The sequence below is a fragment of the Rattus norvegicus genome, chromosome 8, assembly GCF_036323735.1.
Source record: "Rattus norvegicus strain BN/NHsdMcwi chromosome 8, GRCr8, whole genome shotgun sequence".
NCBI lineage: Eukaryota > Metazoa > Chordata > Mammalia > Rodentia > Muridae > Rattus > Rattus norvegicus.
In genome coordinates this window covers 128,613,359-128,638,051 of record NC_086026.1, presented here as the reverse complement: position 1 = coordinate 128,638,051, position 24,693 = coordinate 128,613,359, and the positions used below count along the sequence as shown (strand labels likewise).

At 52.0% G+C, this 24,693-nt stretch overlaps 1 protein-coding gene and 1 long non-coding RNA gene across 9 annotated transcripts; one reads left to right on the top strand and one right to left on the bottom strand.

Annotated features, from left to right (window-relative positions):
• Nucleotides 1-2,503: 2,503 nt before the first annotated feature.
• Nucleotides 2,504-4,437, bottom strand: LOC120094294 (uncharacterized). 2 transcript variants are annotated; one of them, XR_005488559.2, is made up of 3 exons: nucleotides 4,299-4,437; nucleotides 4,033-4,069; nucleotides 2,504-2,746 (listed from the first exon to the last, which is right to left on the bottom strand). It is a non-coding gene; the product is annotated as an uncharacterized LOC120094294 (long non-coding RNA). The 2 variants fall into 2 exon arrangements; XR_005488558.2 differs by lacking the exon at nucleotides 4,299-4,437 and having other exon boundaries at nucleotides 4,033-4,175.
• On the top strand, nucleotides 3,041-12,941 carry Xirp1 (xin actin-binding repeat containing 1). 7 transcript variants are annotated; one of them, XM_006244155.5, is made up of 4 exons: nucleotides 3,041-3,196; nucleotides 4,114-4,166; nucleotides 6,851-10,229; nucleotides 10,618-12,941. In XM_006244155.5, the coding sequence occupies exons 3-4, from the start codon at nucleotides 6,855-6,857 to the stop codon at nucleotides 10,624-10,626; spliced, it is 3,384 nt and encodes a 1,127-aa protein (XP_006244217.1). In that variant the 5' UTR covers nucleotides 3,041-3,196; nucleotides 4,114-4,166; nucleotides 6,851-6,854; the 3' UTR covers nucleotides 10,627-12,941. The 7 variants fall into 7 exon arrangements, with proteins under 7 accessions (XP_006244217.1, XP_006244213.1, XP_008764923.1 ...); XM_006244151.5 differs by having other exon boundaries at nucleotides 6,851-12,941; XM_008766701.4 differs by having other exon boundaries at nucleotides 3,049-3,196; nucleotides 6,854-12,941.
• Nucleotides 12,942-24,693: the final 11,752 nt, after the last annotated feature.

Genomic DNA, 24,693 nt, shown 5'->3' with positions numbered 1-24,693 from the left:
AATTCCCAACAACCATGTGGTGGCTCTTCTGTAGTGAGAGGTGATGCCCTCTTCTGGCATGTGGGTGTATATGCAGCAGAGCACGCATACATAAACTATTTATTTATTTATTTATTTATTTATTTATTTATTTACTTATTATTTATTTAATGTATCTGAGCACACTCTCCTTGACACACCAGAAGAGGGCACCAGATCCAATTACAGATGGTTGTGAGCCACCATGTGGTTGCTGGGAATTGAACTCATGTCCTTTGGAAGAGCAGTCAGTGCTCTTAACCATTGAGTCATCTCTCCAGCCCCCGTTAAATACATTTTTAAAAAAAATAAATAAAGTGCCTTGTTGGGTTTTTTGTTTTGTTTTGTTTTTAGAAGGAATCCTGCGAAATCACATGGTTGGCGTCACAGGTGAAATTCAAACCCAGGCAGTGTCCCTCCTGATCGGGTCTTAATCTGCTGGACCTACCCTGCAAGGACTTCCTCTGTGTATTAGAGGCAGAGTGGGACACCCCTGCTCAGTCCTGGTAAGAACAGAGCCAGCCTAGAGGAGGGGCTGGCAGAGAACAGGGCTCTGGGGCATCAGCTTCATCATCCAGACAGACAGACAGGGCTGGACTTGCCTTCAATCCCAGCACTCAGAGCCAGAGGCAGGCGGATCTCTGAGCTCAAGACCAGCCTGGTCTACAGAATGAGTTCTGGGACAGCCCAAGGCTCGAGACCAGGGGTGGAGGGCATGGAGCACACGTGACACTAAAATCCAAAATCTCACAACAATCCTCTTGGATCTACCTGGATGTTGGGGTTACTGGATAACAAATTTAACCGACAGCACGTTTCCAGTGAGGTGTGTGGGGAGAGCCCTTCATCCCTTTCATGATGGAAGCCTGGGCACTTCTCACAGGAATTAGCACCCTTGACACTGTGAACGCAAGCTTGCCTGCATGCCCTCCTCCAGCTCTGCTCTGATTACTCTGGGGATGAAGGAGGAGACAGGCTCTCACTGTGCAGCCCTGGCTGGCCTGTAGACCAGACTGGATTCAAACTCACTGAGAACCACTGTCTTTGCCTCCCATGTGCTGGGAGTAGAGGCATGCACCGCCATACCCTGCTTAATTAGACCTTTTTTAGAAACTGGTTTTCTGTTTGAGGACCACAGGACAACTTGCAGAGGTGGCTCCCTCCTTCCACCAGGCGGGTCCCCGGGGATTGAACTCAGGTCCTCAGCCTTGGTGACAAGTGCCTTCAGCAGCTGAACACTTCATCACCCCATGCTGCGTTGCTCTTAGGACATAAGAACGGGTGGGTTTATAAAACACATGACGTGGTAAGCATTCTCCACAGCCGTTCTCATATGACAATTCATCCAGTGCTCACAACCACCCCGGGGAGAAATTCACTTCTGGTTGTAAATGCTCCTGCTTCCTCTGGTACACCCTGTGAGAGGGAGACTCTGCCACGTCTGTCCCTTCCAGGGACAACCAGGATTCTGGTATGGGTCATGGAGACAAGGGTGGGAGGGGAGTGTTCAAGATGCACTTCCCAGGCCCCAGCTGACAGCAGGATGGTATTAACGCCAGAGCAAAGGTTCACAGCGCCTGCCATCTTCTCTGGCATCTGGAGGCACGTGGAATTCAGAGAGAAGACTGAACACTCAGACCCAGGGAGGAGCCTGGCTTCCCACCTGTTGCCTGTACCCTAGACAACTGGATGCCCGGTCCTACCTGCCCTTGGGGGTTGGGGGTGAGGTGGTGCAGAGTCAATGACACAGACTCCGGGAGCAGGTGACAAACGCTGTTGCAAGCTCTCTGAACACTCCTGCAAGCCCCTTTAATACCCTCCACCCGTACCCCATTGGTCCCAAGAAAGAACCTCTTCTAAACAGCAGTTCCTGATTGGCTGGCATTGTCTACACCAGCAATCCATGGTCTCTCAGGCAGTCCTCAATCAGGTCCTCCTGCAGGAGATTCTTTTGTGGCTCCACGGCCCCCCATTGTTTACATAGAAGCGACACCCACCTGGGACAAAAGCCTCTTCCGTATTTTCTGTGGCATCTCTCCACACGGGCCTTGTGCCAAGTAAATCACTAAGCCTGCCAGATCCCCCGGGGACCCGTGTGACTGAGGAAGAGACAGGTGCACAGTCTGTCACTCCATCTGTGATCACGAAGATGATGACTCCAGGGTCAGAAATAACCCCACAGTCAGCTTCATGTGTGGATCCTCTCAGCCATCCCCAGAGAATCTGGGCTCTGAGTCAGAGGGAAGAGTCTAGAAGTAGCCATGGACCGGGGTCTGGATGGACACCATGGGTCCATCCTTCAGATTTTTGTTTTGTTTTGTTTTTTTGTTTTTTGTTTTTGTTTTTGTTTTTGTTTTTGTTTTTGTTTTTCGGAGCTGGGGACCAAACCCAGGGCCTTGCGCTTGCTAGGCAAGCGCTCTACCACTGAGCTAAATCCCCAACCCCTCAGATTTTTTGATAAATCAAGAGCCCATTCCTTCAGAAATCTCTCTCACCCCCAAGTTCATTTCCCTCGTAGCTTCACAGACTAGGGCTGTGGAACTTAGGGCAAGAACAGACAGGTGATAGGCCAGCTTTGTTTTTGCACAGAGAGAAACAGGGGTTGAGCCTTTTACATAAAGATGTCTCCGGTAGTGAGACGCCTGGTTCTGCCCTCAGGGAGCTGCTGGGCTTTTGGGCACAGTGGAACACGCGTGGTAACAATAGTTCAGCATAGAGAGAGGGGGGCCTGCAGGGTAAGAGGACAGGGTCACTCATACGCCAAGTGTCCCCTATTCATCTCCTCAAAATAACCAAGATGTCTCCATCCACGACTGAGTCACCCACCCCAGTCCTCTGGGAAGACTTGGGATGAATGGGACTCCTCCTCCACCCTACCCCTCCCCAGCCCAAAGGACTTGTAACTGATTCCCCAGGATGGAAAAGTGACTTCCACAAGCCCTAAAAATAACCAGACCACTTAATACTCTGAACATAGCCTCTCCCCCGCCCCCACCCTCACCCACCCCCAGCCAGCCAGATAAAGGGCAGCTGCCTGACTGGCAGAGAACAGAGACTGAGAGCCAAGGTAGAGAGGCGTTGGACCCAGGAGCAGAACAGAACTAACAAAGAACCCCAGCAGAGCAACAGACCCCGAGGCTAGACACCCAAAAGCACCCAGACACCAGCCAGACCCTTGGTGAGTACCCTTCCCTCTGGTGTTATAGGCTAGGCTACCTCTCTAGCCGTGGCCCTCTGGACTTTGCAGTGTGGGTGTCAGGAGGGAGTCTAGCGGTTGCGGGGAAGGTGTGAAGAGGATGTGAGTACAGGAGTACAGGTCCTCAGAGGGAAAAGCCACCAAGACTTTTCTCTAGAAGGTAGCAAGTGTGCTGAGCAGTTACTGTGTCCACCTCAGGCCGACTCAAGAAGCAGATTTCTCTCTGATCTCGTATCATCGCCAGATAGTTTCAGGTGGTCGCCTGGGGCTTTGTGGCTTTTTAATTTTTAAATTACAGTTTTGTTTATTTTGCGCGTGTGCGAGTGGGTCCACCGCGTCACGGTGAAAGTGTAGAGATCAGAGCACATTGTTTCTCCCTTTTACCGAGTTTGTGACTCCTGGGAATAGAACTCTGGTCCTCAGAAGTAGCAGCAGGTATCTATACCACTGGCCCATCATTCCGGCCTGGAGTTTTTGATGGCTTTTTGTTTTGTTTGAGACAAGATTTCTCTGTGTAGCCCTGGCTGTCCTGGAACTCAATTTGTAGACCAGGCTGACCTCAAACTCAGGGATCCACCTGCCTCTGCCCCCAGCGTGCTGAGATTAAAGGCCTGGGCCACCACCGCCCAGCTGGAGTTTTGACTTTTCAGATGCAGCTGTGGGCCTGCGGCATAGCTCAGCTGGTAAAGTGCACAAAGCCCTGGGTTCACCACATAAAACCAGAAATGGCGTTTCGTGTTGCATGCTTGTAATCTGTCTGGGGGGTGGGGGGTGGAGGCAGGAGGGTCTAGAGTTCAAGGTCATCCTCAACTACTTACGGAGTTCAAGGCCAACCTGGACTGGATGAGAATCTGTCTGAAAAATAAATAAAAAGGCTGATGTGGCTCCTCTTGCTGCAGGGCTTCCTCTCAAGAAACCTGAGATCTCGGGAAAGAGAGAAGAGAGGCAGAAGGTAAGGGACCCTGGGTAGCCAGAGCCAGACCATGGCCCGGGGTAAGCCCAGTCCCCAGTCGTTATTGGTCACAGTCTTGGCATAAATGGCCCAGTGTATCCAGGCTAGTGAGCAACTTTCCCTGTGAGGCACCTTGGATGGGATGACTTTGTCCCAGGCCATCTTCTTGCCCCATGGGGGAATCCTCCAACTAAGTCTGAGGTGACTCAGAGAGGAGAGATCCGAATGTGACCAGTGGGCAGGCTGCTGCCGAAGAGGGGTCCGAGGTGGAGGTGGGTGGTCCTGAGTAGTCGGCAGTGCGAAGTCAGTGTCTCAGCACAGGGGACCTAGGCACAGTTTTTGAAACTTACTGTATCCTAAACCTGCCCCCAAACCTGCCTTTACGTGGCGCAGGCCAGATGAGTGTACAGTTGGGAAGGCCAGGAGCCTACAAGCCTGCCTCAGCCTTTTCTGAGACCTCAGCTGAGCCGCCATGGGCAGCCCCTGTCCCTCGATGGGCTTCTGTATCCCCTAACAACAGGCCATTAGATTGGATCATTGGCCTCTGTGGATCCTTGTCTGACCTCTTTGGCCTCTGTGACCCTAGCAAGGATTCTGGAATTCCTGGGAGTCTGGGTTGGGGGCAGCTGGTGATCTGTATAGGAAGTCTGCCCAGGCCTCCCTCATGGTGACCTGATAGAGCAGAAGTGGGGACAGCATGGGTTTGTGTGTGGTCTCCTACTCAGAGCTCAGAGACAAGAGGGACCACCCAGAGGTTTTGCTTGGGGCTCCATAAGGGGATGTCAGATCTTGCTTCCTCTGGACTCTCATATCCTCGATGGGCAGGCCACGGGCAAGCAGCCCTCCCTTCTCCTGCTTCTGAGGTAGGAGGTCAGGAGGATGCCCTTTCTCTTGTCACCAGAGTTCCTGATTCACCACACACCCTCAGGTCCCCAGCTTGACCTACAGGTCAAATAAATACCTTCGCACTTCACAGGAAGCAGAAGGCAGCGTCTTCTAGGAACCCAAAGTATGGAAAGAGATAACATGGGGCATGGGGACACCAGGTCTCCCTGGCTGAGTCGAAACCTCCTTCTGAGTGCCATGATGGCTGGCTGAGGCCCGGACCTCAGCTATATTTAGTGTCAAGTGCAGGGCGGAGCAGTGGGTTGGGGCAGCAAGGGGGGGGGCACATATTTTACATTCTTTCCCTAATGGCCTCTGGGGACTGTCATAACACCTGTCTCAGGACAGATAGGATATATGTGAAACAGACCAGAAGACGACTAGAGGAGTGTGAGGTCTCTGAGGTGTGAGGAGAGTAAGGGAGACGCATGCCTTGGTGGAATCTGGGGCCGGAGAAAGGTCAGGATCTAGACTCTGGCTGGAAGCCCTACCCCAGAAACTTTACAAGCTATGCCTGCTGGCACACAACCGGGGAGGGCACTCTGTGAGCCAGGGCAGGGCCCTCATGTCCAGAGCTGTTTTAGCAGAAGGGACTTCAATCCCACAGTCCTCTACCACACACACACACACACACACACACACACACCCCACACACACACACACACCACACACACACACACACACACCACACACACACACACACCACACACACACACACACACACACACACACACACACACACACACCCTGGATACGACACCACCCTCTGATTCCTCTAGGGATGCAGGACTAGAGGAGTGCATGGCGAATAACAAAGCCCCCCAGCCCCCGCACCCAGTCCTGCTATTTCCTGGGAGCCGGGACTTCCTTAAGGTCTAGGGACTCGAAGTCAGCACAGCCTGTTACTCATTCCAAAAGATCTGACCCCAAAACCTCAGCTTCTTATCTTTAATTGCAGAGAGCTGTGAGGAGAAAAGAACTCAGGAGACAGTCAGTCCAGGACTGGCAAGGTGGCTCAGTTAGGAAAATGCATGCCTAGAATGCATGAAGTTTGAGTCCAAATTCCCAGCAGGAGACCAGTGGCACATTCCAGAAATCTCACACTTGGAAGGTAGAGGCAGTGGGAAGGTCACCCTCAGCTATGCAGAGTTTGAAGCCAGTTGGGGCTACATGTAAAAAGCAAAGCCTGACCTGTTATTCAAACATTGGCCCTGCCTAAACGTGAGCAAGTTTCCCTTTTTGGGCCTCAATTTCGCCAGCAAGGGCTGTGGATCCTGGGGCCTGGGAAAGGTTAGAGGGAGCCAAGAAGTGGAGGTTAGAGAAAGGTTTCTAGTAACCGTGCTAAGCGCGCCCTCTGGTGGTGTAGGGAGGGATTTCACCACTATAGGAAATGTGTCTTCATTTAAGGACACCTTAATTCAGGCATTTCCCAAGACACTTCAGTGCACTCACTTGGGAGTCTGCTGGGGATAGATGATTTTGACAGAGGGAGGCGTGGGTGATTCATCCAGCTTTCCTACTGGGTTTTTGGATCTCTCCAGGGGCTGGAAAGAGTCTCCAGGCCAGCTGTGCCCGGCTTGATCCCAGTGCCCCAGGTGAGACTAGGAAGTGGGGATTCATAGTGATGAATGAATGGACTGTCATATGCCGGCCAAGCAGTGGCAGGGTGAGCCCCATGCTAGAGATCTAGAGATGTGAGGAGCCCCTTGGTAGTGGCCACACACAGTCCCTACCCTTCCTCCTGCTAGTTCACCCAGGAACTGCCCCTCCCTTAACTCAGCTTCTCCCCTCCTTCCCAGAAGGATGGCCGATGCCCAGATGCAGGTAGTTCATACACCAACCATCCAAATGAGGACTGGAGAGGACCTGCCCCTTCCCCCTCCCTCAGCCCTAGAGGGTCTGCCGCCACCGCCCCCCAAAGAATCTTTCTCCAAGTTCCAGCAGCAGCGGCAAGCCAACGAGCTTCGCCGTCTCTACAAACACATCCACCCTGAGCTTCGGAAGAACCTCGAGGAGGCTGTAGCCGAGGACCTGGCCAAGGTACTCGGTTCGGAGGAGCCCACCGAGGGCGATGTGCAATGTATGCGCTGGATCTTTGAGAACTGGAGTTTGGATGCCATTGGCGACCACGAGAGGCCAGCTGGCAAGGAGCCTGTGTCAGGTGGCAACGTTCAGGCCACCTCTCGGAAGTTTGAGGAAGGCTCCTTTACCAACAGCTCAGATCTGGAGCCAGGACCCCAGCTGTCAGGGGGTGACGTCCGAGCTACCAGACAGCTGTTTGAGACCAAGTCACTGGATGCACTGACAGGCCAGGAAGAGGCAACACAGATGACCATGAAGGAACCTGCAGTCTCTGGAGATGTACAGGGAACCAGAAAACTCTTTGAGACTAAGCCCCTCGACATGCTGGGCTCCTGCCCCTCTATCCAGGACCAGAGCCCTTTAGAGCTGCGCTCAGAGATTCAGGAGCTGAAGGGTGATGTGAAGAAGACGGTGAAGCTGTTTCAGACGGAGCCTCTATGTGCCATCCAGGATGCAGAGGGCGCCATCCATGAAGTCAAGGCTGCCTGTCGGGAGGAGATCCAGAGCAATGCAGTGAGGTCAGCTCGCTGGCTCTTTGAGACCCGACCTCTGGACGCCTTCAACCAGGACCCCAGCCAGGTGAGGGTGATTCGGGGGATCTCCCTCGAGGAGGGAGCCCTGCCCGACGTCAGTGCAACTCGCTGGATCTTCGAGACGCAGCCTCTGGATGCCATTCGTGAGATCTTGGTGGACGAGAAGGACTTCCAGCCATCTCCAGATCTCATCCCTCCTGGTCCAGACGTTCAGCATCAGCGACATCTGTTTGAGACCTGCGCCCTGGACACTCTGAAGGGAGAAAGAGAAACCGAGGCAGAGGCTCCAGCCAAGGAGGAGGTGATTCCTGGTGACGTCCGCTCTACACTCTGGCTGTTTGAAACAAAACCCCTGGATGCTTTCAGAGACCAGGTCCAAGTGGGTCACCTGCAACGGGTGGATCACCAGAAGGGTGAGGGGCCTGTGATAGAGTGTCTGTCCAGTAACGGCACTTCAGCGCTGCCTCTGTCTCAGGGTGTCCCCCAGAACAATGGGCCGAAAGGGGATGTGAAAACCTTCAAGAATCTTTTTGAGACCCTTCCCTTAGACAGCATTGGGCAGGGTGAGCCTTCAGCCTGTGGAAACATAAACAGAGGACAAAGGACTGATTCTACTGGGCTGTCCGAGGGCGCCGATGCCCCCGTATATGCTATGCAGGACAGCAGAGGACAGCTTCATGCCCTGACTTCTGTCAGCAGAGAGCAGGTAGTTGGAGGTGATGTACAAGGCTACAAGTGGATGTTTGAGACACAGCCCCTGGACCGGCTGGGCAGAAGCCCCAGTACCGTGGATGTGGTGCGAGGCATCACCCGGCAAGAAGTGGTGGCTGGGGATGTAGGCACCACTCGGTGGCTCTTTGAGACGCAACCACTGGAGATGATCCACCAACAAGAGCAGCAGAAGCGAGAGGAGGAGGAGGGGAGGGGTCCAGGAGGCCCCCCTCCTGAGCTCCCCCAGAAGGGCGATGTACAAACCATCCGCTGGCTATTTGAGACCTACCCTATGAGCGAGTTGGCAGAGAAGCAGGAATCTGAGGTCACAGGCCCTGTGAGCAAGGCAGAGGCACAGTCATGCACCTGGATGTTTGGGTCCCAATCTCTGAACCAGGCAGAGGGCTCTGGGGAGCAGCACTTGCAAACCAGCCAGGTCCAGGCTGGAGACAGACAGACAGACAGCCATGTCTTTGAGACTGAATCTCTGTCAGCCCAGGGCCAGTCCAGTGGGAGAAAGCCTGTAAGGTACTGCAGCCGAGTGGAGATTCCTTCCGGGCAGGTATCTCGGCAGAAAGAAGTTTTCCAAGCCCTGGAAGCAGGCAAGAGGGGGGTACAGGAGACTGTTTTAAGCCCCGGATCCATCCCCACAGGCTCCGTGCATAAATTCACCTGGCTCTTTGAAAACTGCCCCATGGGCTCCCTGGCAGCAGAGAGTGTCAGTGGGGGCAACCTCCAGGAAGAACAGCCCAAAGTCTCTGCAGACCCTGGGACCCCAGAGAGGCAGGAGACAGCAGCCGAGAGAACCCTTCGGACTTTGCATGCCACCCCTGGCATCCTGCACCACGGAGGGATCCTCATGGAAGCCCGAGGGCCAGGGGAGCTCTGCCTTGCCAAGTATGTGCTCCCAAGCCCAGGGCAGGGGCGCCCCTGTGTACAGAAGGAGGAGCTGGTGTGCGGTGAGCTCCCCAGGATCGTCCGTCAAGTGCTGGGCCGGACAGATGTGGACCAGCAGGGACTGCTGGTTCAGGAGGACACAGCTGGCCAACTCCGACTCCACCCACTCAAACTGCCAGGGCCTGGTGACCCTGAGAATATTGAAGACATGGACCCGGAGCTCCAGCAGCTGCTGGCCTGTGGCCTGGGAGTCTCTATGGCAAAGACGGGGCTGGTGATGCAAGAAACAGGACAGGGCCTAGTGGCATTGACTGCCTACTCCCTCCAGCCCCAGCCAACCAGCAGGGGCCCTGAAAGAAGCAGTGTGCAGCTGCTGGCCAGCTGCATAGACAAAGGAGAACTGCACAGCCTTCCCAGTTTGCGGTGGGAGCCGCCAACAGACTCAAGTTCAGTACCAGTTACTGAGGAGACCCAGAGGCTTCCCCCAACTGAGAGCATCATACGCGTCACCCCATTAGACTCCACCATGAAGATGGGGCATCTGAGAGTCTCAGGATCCACACCCTGCCCACCTCTACCTCGGGCAGCTGGAAAAGTGGTCCTTCCAAATGGGAGACCGGGAGCACCATTGCAGGAAGCAAGGAAGCAAGTGGATATCAGCCATGCTGGGCAGAAAGGGAAGGCAGCCTCAGGAAGACCAGAAGGAACCATTGCTCCTCCTTTAGGGTCTGGGGCTCCAAATCTCCAGGAGGCCATGCAAAATCTGCGTTTGGCAACTGCTGAGGCCCAAAGCCTGCACCAGCAGGTTCTGAGCAGGCATGCACAGGGCTCTGACCCTGCAGCCACCTCCATATCTGCTCAAGATGTTCTGCAAGTGCCGACTCCTACCACTACCCAAGGTAGCATCATGCCTGTGGCTGGAAGGGACGCCAGGATCACAGCGGTCCCCAGAAAGGTCAGTGGAGACAACAAAGCAGTCCCCAGAGGGCTGCCTAGGGGGCGGGTGACCATACAGGATGGTATCTATGCTGCTCACCCTGTGAGAACCTCTGACCTACCTGGGGCCATCCAGCCTTCTGAAAAAGAACCCCAGCCAAGGGACAGCCCACCCCAGGCAGACCAAGGTCAGAGTCCCAGGCCAGAATATCACGAGCCTGGGGGTCACTCACAAAGGGCTTGGGGACCTCTGGGGAAAGTGATGCCACAAATCTGGCCTGAGTGCCTCCAGGCAGCAGACACCTCCCTGAAGACTGTCCCTCTAACTCACCACACTCTGACACCTAAACCCCAGGCTGCAGGTGACAGCCTGCACTCCCATAATGCCTCTCCTCCTACTCTCCCAGCTGCTGTGACAGAAGAACCAGACCACCCAGCTCAAGGCCACCACCAGAAGGACTCCGTCCAGCAGGCCTCCAAGCCCCTGCGGGAACCCCTTCTTCACAGTCACAACAGACCTGCTGGCCAGAAAACCCTTGAAGGGTCAGAGACAAAGCTCTCTAAAGCGGAATCCACTGTGCTTCCAAGAAAGAAACCCCCAGTGCCTCCGAAACCTGCCCATCTAAGCCAAGTCCACCCACCTCATAGGCTGCCCAAGCCCTTAGCAGCCTCTGCCAGCATCTCAGAAGCAGGACAAGACCATAAGCCAGGTGAGCCAGGTGTAGCCAACCCTGGGTCGGCCAAAGCTCCCACAATAGCAGGTCAGGGCTGCCTGCCCCTGGCTGAGTGCTCCAAGGGGCAGAAACAGCCTATGCGCCAGTATCCACTCAGCACCACAGCTTCCAGACCTAGCGGGGGCCAAACAAGCAACAGCAACAGCCAGAGCCCTGAGTCTCGCAAGTTGACCATTCTCAACAATGACAATGACGTCAGCCCACCACAAAAGCACCCTAGCTCCCCAAAACAGCAGCCTATGGATGGTTCCAAGCAGAGGACCCCTGAGAGCCCAGAGATTGTTCAGGGCAGCCATCAAGAGCTCCAGGGCCTCCTGAGCCAAGTGCAAACCCTGGAGAAGGAAGCAGCCCACACCGTGAATGTGCAGACCCTGCGGAAGCTCTTTGAGGGTGCACCCCAGCTGGCAGGGGGTACCCGTCAGGTTCCCACAGCTCCTCACAAGACTGAGGTCTCAGTGGAGCAGGCCTTTGGGGAGCTAACTCGGGTGAGTTCAAAGGTTGCCCAGCTGAAAGAACAGACCCTAGCCAGGCTGCTGGACATCGAAGAAACAGTGCACAAGGCTCTGAGCTCCATATTTAGCTTCCAGTCCGAGGGTCACACAAGCAGCCCTCCACAGGGAAGTGCAAAGGATCTCGGTGTGAAAAAGGTCTCCACCAGTAACAGAGCCAGACCGATGGGCTCCAACCAGGTCAAAGAGCCACCTGCAGTCGAAAACCAAGAAAAGGTTGAGAGCCGTCCTGAGGCGCAAGGTCAAGATGAGATTAGAAATCATGCAGAGGCCAGAGGTCAGGCAGCAGTGAATGTCCTGCCCTCCAGGAGGCTGGAGACGGCAAGAGCCGAGCCTGGCCTCCAACAAGTCTCACCTTCCTGCAGGGGATCCTCCTCTCCAACTTTCATCTCTATCCAATCAGCTGCAAAGACGCTTCTAGATGCTTCCAGCCCTCAGGGAAGCCATTCTATCTCAGGGAAAAATACACACCTAGCTCAGGACATAAGCCAAGCCCTGCTCTACCAGAGAGATATCCAGGATCAGGCTGGGACAAAGGAGATGGCCATCAAGGGCTCTGTGCCCACAGGGCAGCAAGAGAATGTTCTGGAATTCCAGACTGGGTCTGCTACCTCCAAGTCCTATGGAGCCACGAAAACAGTGACTGAACAGTATGAGGAGATGGACCAATTTGGGAATACAGTCCTCACTTCCTCCACCACCATCACCCAGCAGGCAGAGCCTCTGATGGACCCCAGGCCCCAACTCGGGCTCTACACTTTTCCCATGCTAAGGCAGTTCCTCCACAGTCCCTCCAGGTTCAACAGCGACCTGGCTGGTGCCGAGATACCATGGGTTCCCTGTAGCCACTTCCATCCGGCTGCCCAGTGAGCCCCTCTGTCTCCCCCCAGTCTTGGGTTCCTCCCCCAGAGCTCTAGGACTGAGTCACGGGCCTACCTCCAGGACATGTGGAACAATGACCAAGAAAAACGGGGCCTTCGGAGAGCTGATGAGGGCTGTTTGCCTTGTTCGTTCCAATTCTTGGGAAGGGACAAGAAAAGTAAAGCAGCCATCCACAGGAAAGCTGGATGGGTAGGACAGGACCTGACAGGTGGTTGTGGAGATCTAGCCCACACTAGCCCAGCTCACATTCGCACATTCGAGTCTGCATCTTATTGCCTAGAGCTGGATAGACACCCCTCCACTGTGTCCCTCTATGGCCAGCCTTTCTCTTAGGTTATGGAATGTGGCTACCTCAATCCCTGGTGAGGACCCGGGGCTGAGCAGACTGGACATGACATTGGTCTCTATTTGAGATTGGACTGAAGGTTCCAGAAAAACCTGGGTGCTGCCTCTTCATCACCAGTGGTCCAAAGGGCACTGAGAGAACGCTAGCAGCCAATAGTGTTCCTAGCAGCCGAATACACCACCCTTCCTGATCCCATCACCCCCCCACTCTGCACCCCCAATGGGAAAAATGACCCAAAAATAAACCCAAAAGAGATTCTCTGCTCTGTGTGTCAGACTGTGTATGTGCTGCCCCAGAGTCTGCATTCACAGGGAGGACAGTCATGGTCACCAGGTGCCTCTGCCAACAGTAACAATACAGATGCTGAAGATCCATTCAGCATTCTCCAACAGTGTACATCAGAAAACAGAAAGGCCCGGCCCACTGCCCTGCTCTCTATTATCTACACGCTCATATACACATATGACACATACACATGCACACCACAGCAGCACACACGCCATGTACCACTCTCACGCATGTACACACGCGCAGGTGTGTACCACGGGCATCAACACGACACAGACCTACATGCTGCTGCCCCCTTATCTTTACCTCCCTCCTGATGTTCTTAGATGTCATTCCAGGGGAAGTTCTTAAAATCCTGGCCCAGAATGGGAAAACAACCCCATACAGCCAGGGAGAGAGGTGGGAGCACTAGAGGAAGTCCCACCAGAATTCCCATGCCCAGAGTGGCTCAGATACTTCTTGTTCACAGTGGGTACCATGTGCCAAGCAGGAGGTGTTCTTAGGAAGGGAGCGATCAGATCCTGGTTGGAAACTGCAAAGATTTTAGTGAAAACCGTTCTCCCTCTCTCAAAAACCACCAAACATTCTAAGCCAGGTCCATTGTAGGTCACAGGGATGACAGCAAGATCCGGTGGGCTGCTGTGTCAGGAGACTGACTTAACATGAGGAGGAGGAGAGACAAGAAAGATGACATCAGAAGGAGGGTGAGTGCCTAACTTTCCACTCGGAAGACACAAGTCATGAGTCATGGCAGTGTGACCATGACAGAGTAGCCTCAGAGAAGTAGCAAGGGTGGAGCTCCTTAAGGAAGAACCACCTGACAACTGAATGTCAAGAGAACAGGACTCAGGGCAAGCAGTGTGTTCACATAATTTTGGAGGAGGAGTCAGGAGGAAGTTCAAGGTCATTGTTAGCAACTAGTAAGTTTGGGGTCAGCCTGGGCTGCATTAGACTGTCTCATAAGAAAGGGTGTGGGAGCCGGGACACAGCCTAAAAAACCAAAAGTGTGGGAGTGTGTATGCATACACTCAAGTGGTGCCTTGTTCACCTGACACGCACAAGCTCCCAGTAAATCAATCCTCAGTAGCACAAAAGATCAAATACTTGGCCCAGGTAACCGAGTGATCCCTCACCTTCTCTCTCCCCCCACATTCCACAGGCTCTTGCTTGGTCACTGGTCCCAGCACCTTAGCACAGGAGTGTACTCTTCAATGTCCTTGTTTGTCAATGGGTGTGATTGTGGCAACAACCCTGTGAAGACTGTGAATTGATAGGTGTTAATAAGCCTTTGGCTGGCATTCATTCTTAGTACTGCAATTTAGGGGAGAGCTTTGTTTTCTGAAATTCGAGACACGGACTTGAAACAGTAGGTAGATCAAACTAGTCCTGAATTTGTAATAATTCTCCTGCACCCCAACCCCCATCTGTACTGAGGATTACAAGTGTGTACCACACGGCTCAGCAGCCTTGTTTTTTGTTTTATTCGGTTTTGAGGGTCTCGTATCAAACTGGCCTCAAAATTATTCTGTGGCTGAAGATGATCTTGAGCCCCTGGTGCTCTGATCTTGCCTATTCCTCTCCAGACTTGTGTCCACAGCCTTCTGGAATATTTTTAACATCTCCTTTCCCACCTGCAGGGGGAGTGTGCCCGGTGTTGTTCATCTTGGTTACTAGTCAAACGAGCATACACATGAACGAAACGATTGAGTCAATCTGTGGATTCACGCTACTGGCATTCAATAGCGCTTCGTGCCAGGATCTGTTCAGGGTGCTAAAAATAGAGATGAACAAGGCAGAATTCATTCTTGACCTCACGGGGCTGACAGAGACAAATATACAAGCAGATTAGGTCATTTTACACAGAAAACCGTGTGTGAAAAACAAGGTCAATCGGCAAGGGCAAGCCGAGTTTGGGTGGTCTGGGAGGCCTCGCTGCAGAGCAATCGGAGCAGAAGGGGCGGTGAGCGCAGCGGCAGAGCGGCGGAGGCAGAAGCCCCGCCCAGCCTCGCCCCGCCCCGCTCACACCTGCAGCCGCACCTGCCTGCGCACCTGCCCAGGCCCCGCCCTTCTCCACACGCGCGGAGCGCGCGACGCCCAGACCCCGCCCCCAGAGCTGACAGGGCGTGTTCCCACGGCCGTCGTCAAGGTGACGGTGACGTCGCGGGCTGTAGAGTTCGAAACGTTCAGGCGGTGGCTGGTTGCCAGGAAACGCCCGGCAGGCGTGCTGCCAGGGCTGGCTCCGCGAGCAGACGCCGGGCGCCAGGACGCGCCGTCCCGGCCAGCCCTCGCGCGGAGCCTCCCTCCCAGATTCCAAACGGATGCCGGTTCCGGGGCTCACCCGGTAGGGCGCCTGGTCCCTGGATGCTCTGTCCTTGCCTGCGTCTGGAATTCGTCCTCTGCTTCCCGCTACCATCTATCCCTGCCTCCCCAGTTTGATACTCTATATCAAAGTAAAATCTTATGGGCCTGGGCAGGTGAGATAGCTCTGCCGATAAAGGCGCCGATGGTGCAAGTTTGGCAACCTGAGTCCCAACCCAGAATGCAGGTAAAGGTGGAAACCAAAGAATCTATGAAGTTATCCTGTGGCTTCCACATACAGGAAGTGGCATCCCCACCTACCCGCACACATCATACACGCACAGTAATAAAAGACTGCAAGTTATTATTAATTTTCCGAATGTGTGTATGTGTCTCGGTATATACACGTGAGTGTAGGTTTCTACCAGAGCTGGAGTTTGGCTGCCATCTGTACTAAGTACAAGCTCTCAACCTCTGAGCCATCTCTCCAGCCCCGGTAACAATACATTTCTTAAGTTACTTCTAAATGTTAGAGTCAAGAGCGTGGTTCACTCCTTGAAACCCCTGTCTCTGAGGTGAAACATTCTGCCAGTTTGAGACCAGTCTGGCTACATAGTAGGTCCTTGTCTCAAATATAAATATAAACCAAATATAAATAATTGTGGGGTTTTTTTTTAAGTTTTAAAAGGGAAGGGGGTAGCTGACTCATTTAATCCCTTCTTTCTTTGAGAGGCAGAGGTAGACAGATCTTTGTGAATTGGAGACTGGCCTGGTCTACACAGTGAGTTCTAGGCCAGCCAGGATAACATGGGATCTTGTCTCAAAAATAAAAGTCTGAAGTGGGGGGGGGGGGGATGTAAAAAAAAAACTAAAATAAATAAATAAATAAAGTCTAGAGATATGGCTTGGTGGTAAAGTATCTAGCATGTTCAAGGCTTGGGTTCAAAACACAAACATGCACACACACAGACGCACGCGTGTACGAGCACACACCACTCCTCCCCTGTCTACCCAGGTTACTAGGTCTGGAATCTAAACTCTCAGTAGCCTGTAAGACCAGAATGGCTAGTCTCTCCACATTCTTCTCCAACCCCCCTTTCCCCCCCAGGCCCTTACTGCTCTTTACCCTCCTCCTCTAGTCATAAAACACACCAGTTGGTTCCTGCCCCAGGACCTTGGTCCTTTCCATCTGTCCTTTTCCTAGAAGTCTCCTCTCCCAGATCTTCAGTAGCTGAAATCCTTCTCCATTTTGATCTCAACCTAACTTCCCTCTTGAAAGGCTGTCCACCTCAGCAACGTTGTGTTGGGGGTCTTTCTTCGAAGCATAGCAATCTTCCACCACCACCTAGGAGTAAAAGTTACCTTGTATTGGTAGCCGTGGCAACTCACTGAGGAAAACAATACAGTGACAAATGTACCTTAATGGAGCAGTTAACTTTCCCTAGTAGGAGGCTGCCGAGGGTCCCAGGAACCTCACCTAGGATTCCAGCCAAGACCCCTCCTACTCCCTAAGCCAGATTGTGAGTCTCAGATTATAAAAGAGAATACACTGAGTGGGGAACTCCAAGGTGAAGCTCCCATGAGATCAGGATCCACCACCAGGCGGGACTTTTCCATGATGCAGCCGTCACCCACACTGCTGTGAGTAACTTTCATCTGTGCTCTGGAAGTTAGTCCAATAAACTCATTTGTCTTGCAAGTCAGACTTGGGTGGGATTGTTACTATGTTCATGTCTCCCCAGGAAAAGTTAACCACACGCCCAGCCCTTTCCTCCTATCTAAACAGGAAGGACCTCCTCCGGGCTTCCATGTCCTGTCAGGTTTTCCCTAAAACCTATCAGCCCATAAACTGAGGGCAGAAGCTGCCAGGCTGCAGGGCTGCAGAACCACAGCGGTGTGCAGCTTTTCTTTCCTTTATCCCTTTTCTCCTTTCTTTCTTTTCCTTTTGTTACTGTTGTTACTGTTTTGATGTTTGCTGGCTTGTTTGAGGCAGCGTTTCTCTATTCCTGCCTGAACTGGAACTCACTGTGTAGACCAGGCTTGTGCCTGCCTCTGCTTCCCTAGTGCTGCGACTGAAGGTGTGTCCCATCATGCAGCTTTTCTTTCTTCTCTGAGCACGCTTCCCGTAGCACTTCCACCCACTTTATTTGAAGCCTGTCCTTACCGTGTATCTGACCTCAGTGCCAGCTTATATGACAAGGTCATTTCTTCTTTTCTCCACCGTTCTCCTCCAGGCCTCGGGGGACATTTACAGCTGCCCTACTCTGGGGTTTTCTTTTAAACTATAATAAAATTGCCCTTGAGCTTTAAAAAAACAATTGCATCTGTGTGTGGGAGAGGAAGGGGGTGGTAGAGAGATGGCTCAGCGGTTAAGAACATTGACTGCTCTTCCAGAGGTCCTGAATTCAAATCCCAGTAACCACTTGGTGGCTCACAACCATCTGTAATGGGATCTGATGCCCACCTCGAACATGCAGGTGTGCATGCAGATAGAGCTATTATAGATAAATAAATAAATAAATCTTAAAAACTATTTTTAAAAAAAATGTGTGGGCACACAGGCAAACACACACACACACACACACACACACACACACACACACACCCTGAGGGGGCTAGAAAAAGGATAGTTAAGGATAATTCTGTATTTCAGCTGTTCAAAGCACTTGTGGTAACAAAGGCCTTTAATCCCAGCACTCAGGAGGCAGAGGCAGAGGCAGAGGCAGAGGCAGAGGCAGAGGCAGGAGGATCTCTGAGAGTTTAAGGCCAGCCTGAACTACATACATAGCAAGCTCTAGGACAGCTAGGGCTACATAAAGAGACCTTGTATCAAAAAACAAAAAATAAACAAACAAACAAAAAAAAAAACTTATTGCTTTTGCAGAGGACTGAATTATCTCCAGCATCTGCACTGGGCGGCTCAAAGCTGCTTCTAACTTCCGTTTCAGGAACCCCAATACTACGCCCTCTTCTGGCCTCTGTGAGCATTGCAGGCGCATATGCACATAAACTTAAAATGAATAAAGGAATCCTTAAAAATACTAATTGGTCTTGCCCTTTGTGTGTGCCTGTGCATGTTAGTATCACAGGCACAATTTCTGCTCTGGAAACCTCCTAAACTCTAGCTTAAATAGTTCTGAGGTGATACATCATGTAGACGCCATGTAGATTCCAGGAGTTGGAACAGAACCAGAGAAGCACGGTTTTCCCTGTCCTGTAACCTGGAGAACATCCACTCTCCCTCTGACCTTCCTCATGGCACAGATGTGTCACGGACACCCCTCATTATGGTGGGGCTCGATGTGTGGCCCGCCTGGAAAGCAGACTGCATTCAGATTCCCTAAGAATAAACCCCTCTGTGGATTGTGAATTAGTCACGAATCCCTCCAGATTAAAAGGAACAGGCAAAATTGTAGAAAGTGCTAAGTCTTTGGCAAGTGCCATCTCCACTGCCAGCCTCTCCTCACTGGAATCCTACTGTTGTGAAGAACACAGCCCTTTGCCAGGGGTGATTCCAGAGTGCACAGTAGGTACCTAGCTTATACTTTATAGTGGATGAAGGTTTGTCTGTCAGGGCACCACAGGATGCAGCTACTCACTTCTCCTGGCTGTGAGAAACACCTGAAATGAGCTTGAGAGGGGAAGCCCTTACGTGTTTCTAGCTGTTTGGGAGTGCTGTCCATCATGTCCATCATGTTAGGGAAGTCACAGCAGAGCTGAGACAGCTAATCACAGTCGGGAAGCAGAGAGCGGTGAACACTGCTACTCTGCTGGCAGAGCGGAAGTTCTCACTCCAGTCTCCCCTCACTGAGGCACCCGAAGTTTCTTCCTATGGTGACTCTAAATTCCATCAAACTGATGATGAGCCTCTTAATTGTGTTAAATATGGCAATCAACTGGAGGTTTTTTTTAATTATATGTATTTATTCATGGCGGGAGGAGGGGGCTTTCCTGCCAAGGAGGGCAGAGGACAATGTTACCAGCCTTACCTTTTGTTTTTCTCTAGGGGGACAGACTCTGCTACTGAATGATAGAAAAGATTTATGTTAGGTCTGAGGATATGAAAGCTTCCAAAACGGCAAGGGTCTAAGAAGTGTTTAAAGGTCTAGGAAGGTGTTCTGAGGTTAGCAAATGCACCTTATGAAGGATTTATCTTTCTGTAAACGTAAAAAGATCCTTGTAAGCTTCAGGGAGTCTACTGGAATCTACCTCCCACAGTCAAACAGACCCCAGGTAAGTATTGTCAACTAATGGCCTGTTTCCCTCCACCACCAGCCTATTCCTGAGGGTGGGATCTATATCCTTTTCCCTGCTCCTGGGACCCCACAACCACCCTTCCTCCAAATACCAAGACCATGGGCCTAAGAATTTCAAATGTACACGCACAGAAAAAGTTTATCTCCTTAAACTTTATCTTCTGCCCCTGACATCCAGTCTTCTCTCAGAATCGGATCCAGGAAAACTGGAAAACAGTTACCAACAGGTGCTCTGCCCAGCCTCACACACCGCTTCAACTGGGCCCACACACTCCTACCCACTCCTTCCCAAAAACCCGGACAGCAGTGAAACCACTAGCTCTTGCTAGACTGGACTAACATTCCAGCTTTTTGGCCACACCCCCAAAACAAAACTGTGCCCCAATGTCAACAGGAGGAAGTAGACCCTTATTCATTTATAATCAATAAAAGAATGGGGAGGTGACACTGAGGTGCATATTTTACATATCAAAGCAGACCTGGCCTCCAGGTTCTCCCAGCATGCCTCAGTCCCTACTTGGCATACCCTCCCCTCCAACCCTGAACTTTCCAGGCCAAAGCCTGGGCTGCTCTTCCCCCAGAGGCTCTTCCCTATTTAATCTTGTTCTCCCTCTCTCCAAGTGAGGTGGTTTCGACAGGCAGACCTCAGAAACAGGAAAGTGGAGGCTTGGGAATGGAGCTTTTGAGAGGGGTAGCAGGCAAGAGTTATTTTATAATCAAGATATTCTAAAGAGAACTTGTGCACGCTCCCTTGTCTATCAGACTGTTGAAATTGATGCATTTATAAAAAGATAAGGGGTTGGGGATTTAGCTCAGTGGTAGAGCCCTTGCCTAGCAAGCACAAGGCCCTGGGTTCGGTCCTCAGCTCCGAAAAAAAGAAAAAAAAAAAAAGATAAAGAGAGGATATGTCCTGGGTTTCGGCACCAATGTTGTGTTTATAAAAAGATAAGGGGGGGGGGGTTGGGGATATGTTCTATGGAGGTGTGGTGAGGTATAGGGAAAGGAGGTGCCTCAGCAGGCCCATGCTGAAGCATCCGTTCCCCCCACCCCCACCCCAAGGGACCAGCCACAGGACAGTATAGATTATTCAGGGCATGGGGAGGGGAGTTCAGAGGGTAGTAGGACAGAGAGAGAAGTAGAGAAATAGAAGAGGAGAGGAGAGGCCGGCCATGAGCACATGGAGAGAAGGGAGAAAGGGAATGGAGAGAGAGGGGACAAAGGGGGAAGAGGGTGAGAGCAAGAGAGCAAGAGCAAGAGGAGGGGGCCAGCAGCCCCTTCTATAAGTCAGGCACACCTGGGTGTTGCCAGTCAACTGTGGAGGTGGAGCTTAGACAGAATGCTAACAGAAATAATGAACCTTACAGGAGTATTAGCTAGAGTCGAGGCCACCCTGATCTACAGAGTGAATTCCAGGACAAGCTAGGGCCAAACAGAAATGTCGTCTTCCCCAAGCCCCCCTACCCTACACCCCCTAAAAAAGAAAGGAAAAAACGGACCACAAGAAATTGAAAATTTCCCAGAAATCCCATGATGGAGAAAGAAAGGTTGAAGCCTGGTGCCCACCAGAGACGGAAACCAGCTTCCAGGTCTTCCTCTTGCAGGAGGACCTGGAGCTGAGGTGGTGACATCAGAAGGACTACACCTGGCCCAGGACTTGTGCACACCTCTTGCCTCTGATTTAAATTTAAATTAAGAACCCCAGGAGACGGAGTTAATGGGTTCAATGGATCTCTTTGTTCTTAGTCTCCGAGTGGCCATGCTGAAAAACTTTTTTTCCCTTTGCTTTTCAGTGTAGCTTTGTCTGCTCTGCTGGACTACTGAGGGTGGCCGAGCCAAACTTGTCAGGGCTGCCAGGGCCCAGGCTGACTGGCTCTGTAACCAGCCCTGAAGCTGGACACAGACCTGTGAAGTTTCTCAAACTGAACATGAACTTAAGCGTCAAGTGGGTGTCTGTCCTTCATGCCTGCTTATTCATGATGGACATCTGTTTGTTCCTTCCCAAACCTCCACATCATTTCTGTTTTATTCTCCTTTTGTGAGGGTGGCAGTGGGCACTGCCCACCCAAGCCCGGGCTCCCAGCTGCCCGGCCCCAGGTCCTAGGGGACTCTAAAGATCTTTGTCCGCATTACATTCCTCACCACTGTTGGTCTATGGCTTTGTGCTTTGTGACCGATTCCCACCTCCGGCAAGGGCCCCGGACCATCTATCCTCCTTCGCAATCCTTCTGGGCATCTCTCCACCCTCACCTTCAAATTCCCCACCACGTGTGGGTGGTCCAGACTCTCTCTTCCTGGCAGCTGCTGTTTGTCACCCAAGTCGCCTGTCCTTAGAGGGCCTTTGCTGTTCTGCTCAGAATGTGTCACCCTTCTGCCTTGAGCCAGGGCCAGCTGACCCTTTCCGTTCTCATCCTAAAATACTTTCAGAGACCCTTGAAAATCTAGCTTCTTTTCACATGTGAGGGAGTGATGGCACACACCTTTAATCTCAGCACTCGGGAGGCAGGTGGTCCTCTGAGTTCAAGGCCAGCCTGCTCTACCCAGAGAAACCCTCTCTTCTCTTCTCGTCTCATCTCGTCTCTTCTCTTTCTATTTCTCTTTCTCTTCTCTTCTCTTTTCCCCTCCCCTCCCCTCCCAGTCCTCTCCCCCTCCCCCTTCCCTTCCCACCTTTTGTTTACCTGGGACAAAGTCTTGCTCTGTAGCGCTAGCTAAAATAAAACTCATTTCATAGACCAAACTGATCTTTGAACTTGCGTTAGTCCTCCTGCCTCAGCCGCCTGAGGGCTGGGATTTAAGGGATGAGCCACCATGCCCAGTAAAGAAAATGTGAATTTTTAAGACAGAGTCTCATGCAGCCCAGACAGGCTTCAAACTTGCTGTGCCTGTAAGGATGACCTTGAACTTCTGATTCTCCTGCCTCCAGCTCCTGAGCGTTAGGACTACAGACCCTGCTGAGCATTAGTATGTGTACCACGCTGCCTTATAAGGTGCTGGAAATCAAACCCAGGGCTTTGTAGATGCTAGGTGAAGTAGACTACCAACAGAAAACCATCTGTAGTCGCCAGAGAAAATATTTTAATATATAGCATAATATATACATATAGCATTAACGTATTCATATTTAAAGTACAGAAAGAGAAGGACCCCCACGAAGGCAGGAGAGCCCAGGGTCCTGGCTTAGCTTGGGTTGGACTCCACACCCCCTGTTTTCCATCCAACTTTTATGGAAAGTCTGAGTCACCTCCGAGGACTTCAGAGCCATCAGGAATGTCCATCTTCGTCCCCAGCCCCAACTTCCTGAAACCCTGCCCCACTGTTGGGCACCCAAGCCACCCGTCGATGATTGGTGGATCCCTCCAAATCCACCTTGCTTTTCTCCCCGCTCTCAGTACCCTCTCCCATTCACGACCATAGAGCAGACTTAGACACCTTGCTAATTTCAAACGGCTTAGACTCAACTTGGGGCTCTAAACTGCTAAGAGTAGTTGCGTGGGCGGGCCCTCGGGTGCGCGCTGCGGGAGGGGCGGGTCCCGGGCGGGTTCAGGGGCGGGTTCGGGGCGCGCAGCTGAGTCTGCAAAGCTCCGCCTCGCCCAGCCTCCACCCCTGCTAGATTTCTTACGAAAAAGTGCGGCTGAGAATTCCCAGAAGGTTCCGGATGTGAAGTCACCGGCGTGAGGTCATCGAGAGCGGTTCCAGGAATCTGAAACTTGTGGGCGAGAAAGGAAAACTCAGAAGAAGGAAAGAGGGAGTACTGGGGGTTGAGGGGGTGGTAGTCAGCTGTCTGAGCCCAGGCTTGTCCCCTGCCGGAACTTGGCTCTCCGGACCCCAGAAAAGATGATGCCTCACCCTGCCACATATGAGAAAGGCCAGTTGAATGAAGAAAGGAGCCAAGAGGCCAAAAGTTCGAGACGACTCGTGTTGGAGCAGATGACACAAAAGGAGAGCGTCTGCCCGCGGGGTTGAAGAATAGCCTGAGAATATGACCAGATTTTAAATGAACATGTCCTTTGACCTAACAACTGCAAGAATTTGTCCTTAAGCACACAACAGAAGGGATAAATGCTGAGGCGTTTTGGGGCCAGGGACTGTTTAAAATATCGAAGACCTAGGTAATCCCTCTGTAAGGAGATAATTTTAAAATACGGCACGGGGAGTTAGCACTCCATATGTTGTGTTTGGGAGACAACTGGCTTGCCAGTTTGTTTCTGTGTATTTATTTGCTTTTAAGACAGGGTCTCATAGCCATGCCGACCTGGAGCTGGCTTTGAACTCTCCACCCTCCTGCCTCTGCTTCCTGAGTGGATTACATGCCAGATATCCAAGATACTTTATAGTAAAGCCCAAGAATGCCCTGCCAACATTTTTGCGTCCTGTGCCAGTCTAATTTTTTTCTTCACTGTTTAGCAGCATAGAGGGTTGAGCTCAAGACCTTGTGCCTGTAGAACAACGCTGGGTGTATAAATATCAAGTTATATCCCACTGTGGGTTTTTTGTTTTGTTTTATTTTGTAGACAGGACTTTCATATGAAGCTCTAGCTATGAGCTCACGATCGTCCAGCTTCTGCCTTTAATACCAGCATCCAGGTGGCAGAGGCAGTCACCAGTCTAGTCTACACATCAAGGTTCAGGCTAGCCTTGGCTGCACAGTGAGACCTGTCTCAAACAAGACAAGCACTCTGAGTGCTTCCGAGGCGGAGGACACCACGCACGAGCAGAGCTGTGACCAGAGCAAAGGTCTGCTTCCCAAAGCCTGTGGAGGGGAGTAATCACAACACGTGAGCATAGAGAGAAGAGAAGGCTGTGGACATAAGCTGACATTTGAGCAGAGACCAGAATGTGGTGTGAACATCTTGCATCTGCCAAGGTTGGAGAGGTGTGAAGGACGCTGGGTAGGAGCCAAGGGGCCCTTGTGGGACCTTTGTATTTTACATGCCAGCAGAGAAACCCTTGGAGGTTTCTGTTTTGTTTTCTGAATCGGAGTCTTATGCAATGTAGCCCAGGCTGGCTTTGAACTTTCTCTACAGCCAAGGATGAACTTGAATTTCTAATCCCCCTGCCTCTACCTCTTGAGTGCTTGCGCTACTGCCCATGGCTTTATTCTGAACTGAAGGGGCACGCTAGGCAAGCACTCTACCAATTGAACGACAGCCCCAGTCCCTTGGCGGGTCCTGAA

Bases quoted from the DNA above. Each gene is read 5' to 3' on its own strand.
- Xirp1 (XM_006244151.5), top strand. From the start codon at position 6,855: ATGGCCGATGCCCAGATGCAGGTAGTTCATACACCAACCATCCAAATG.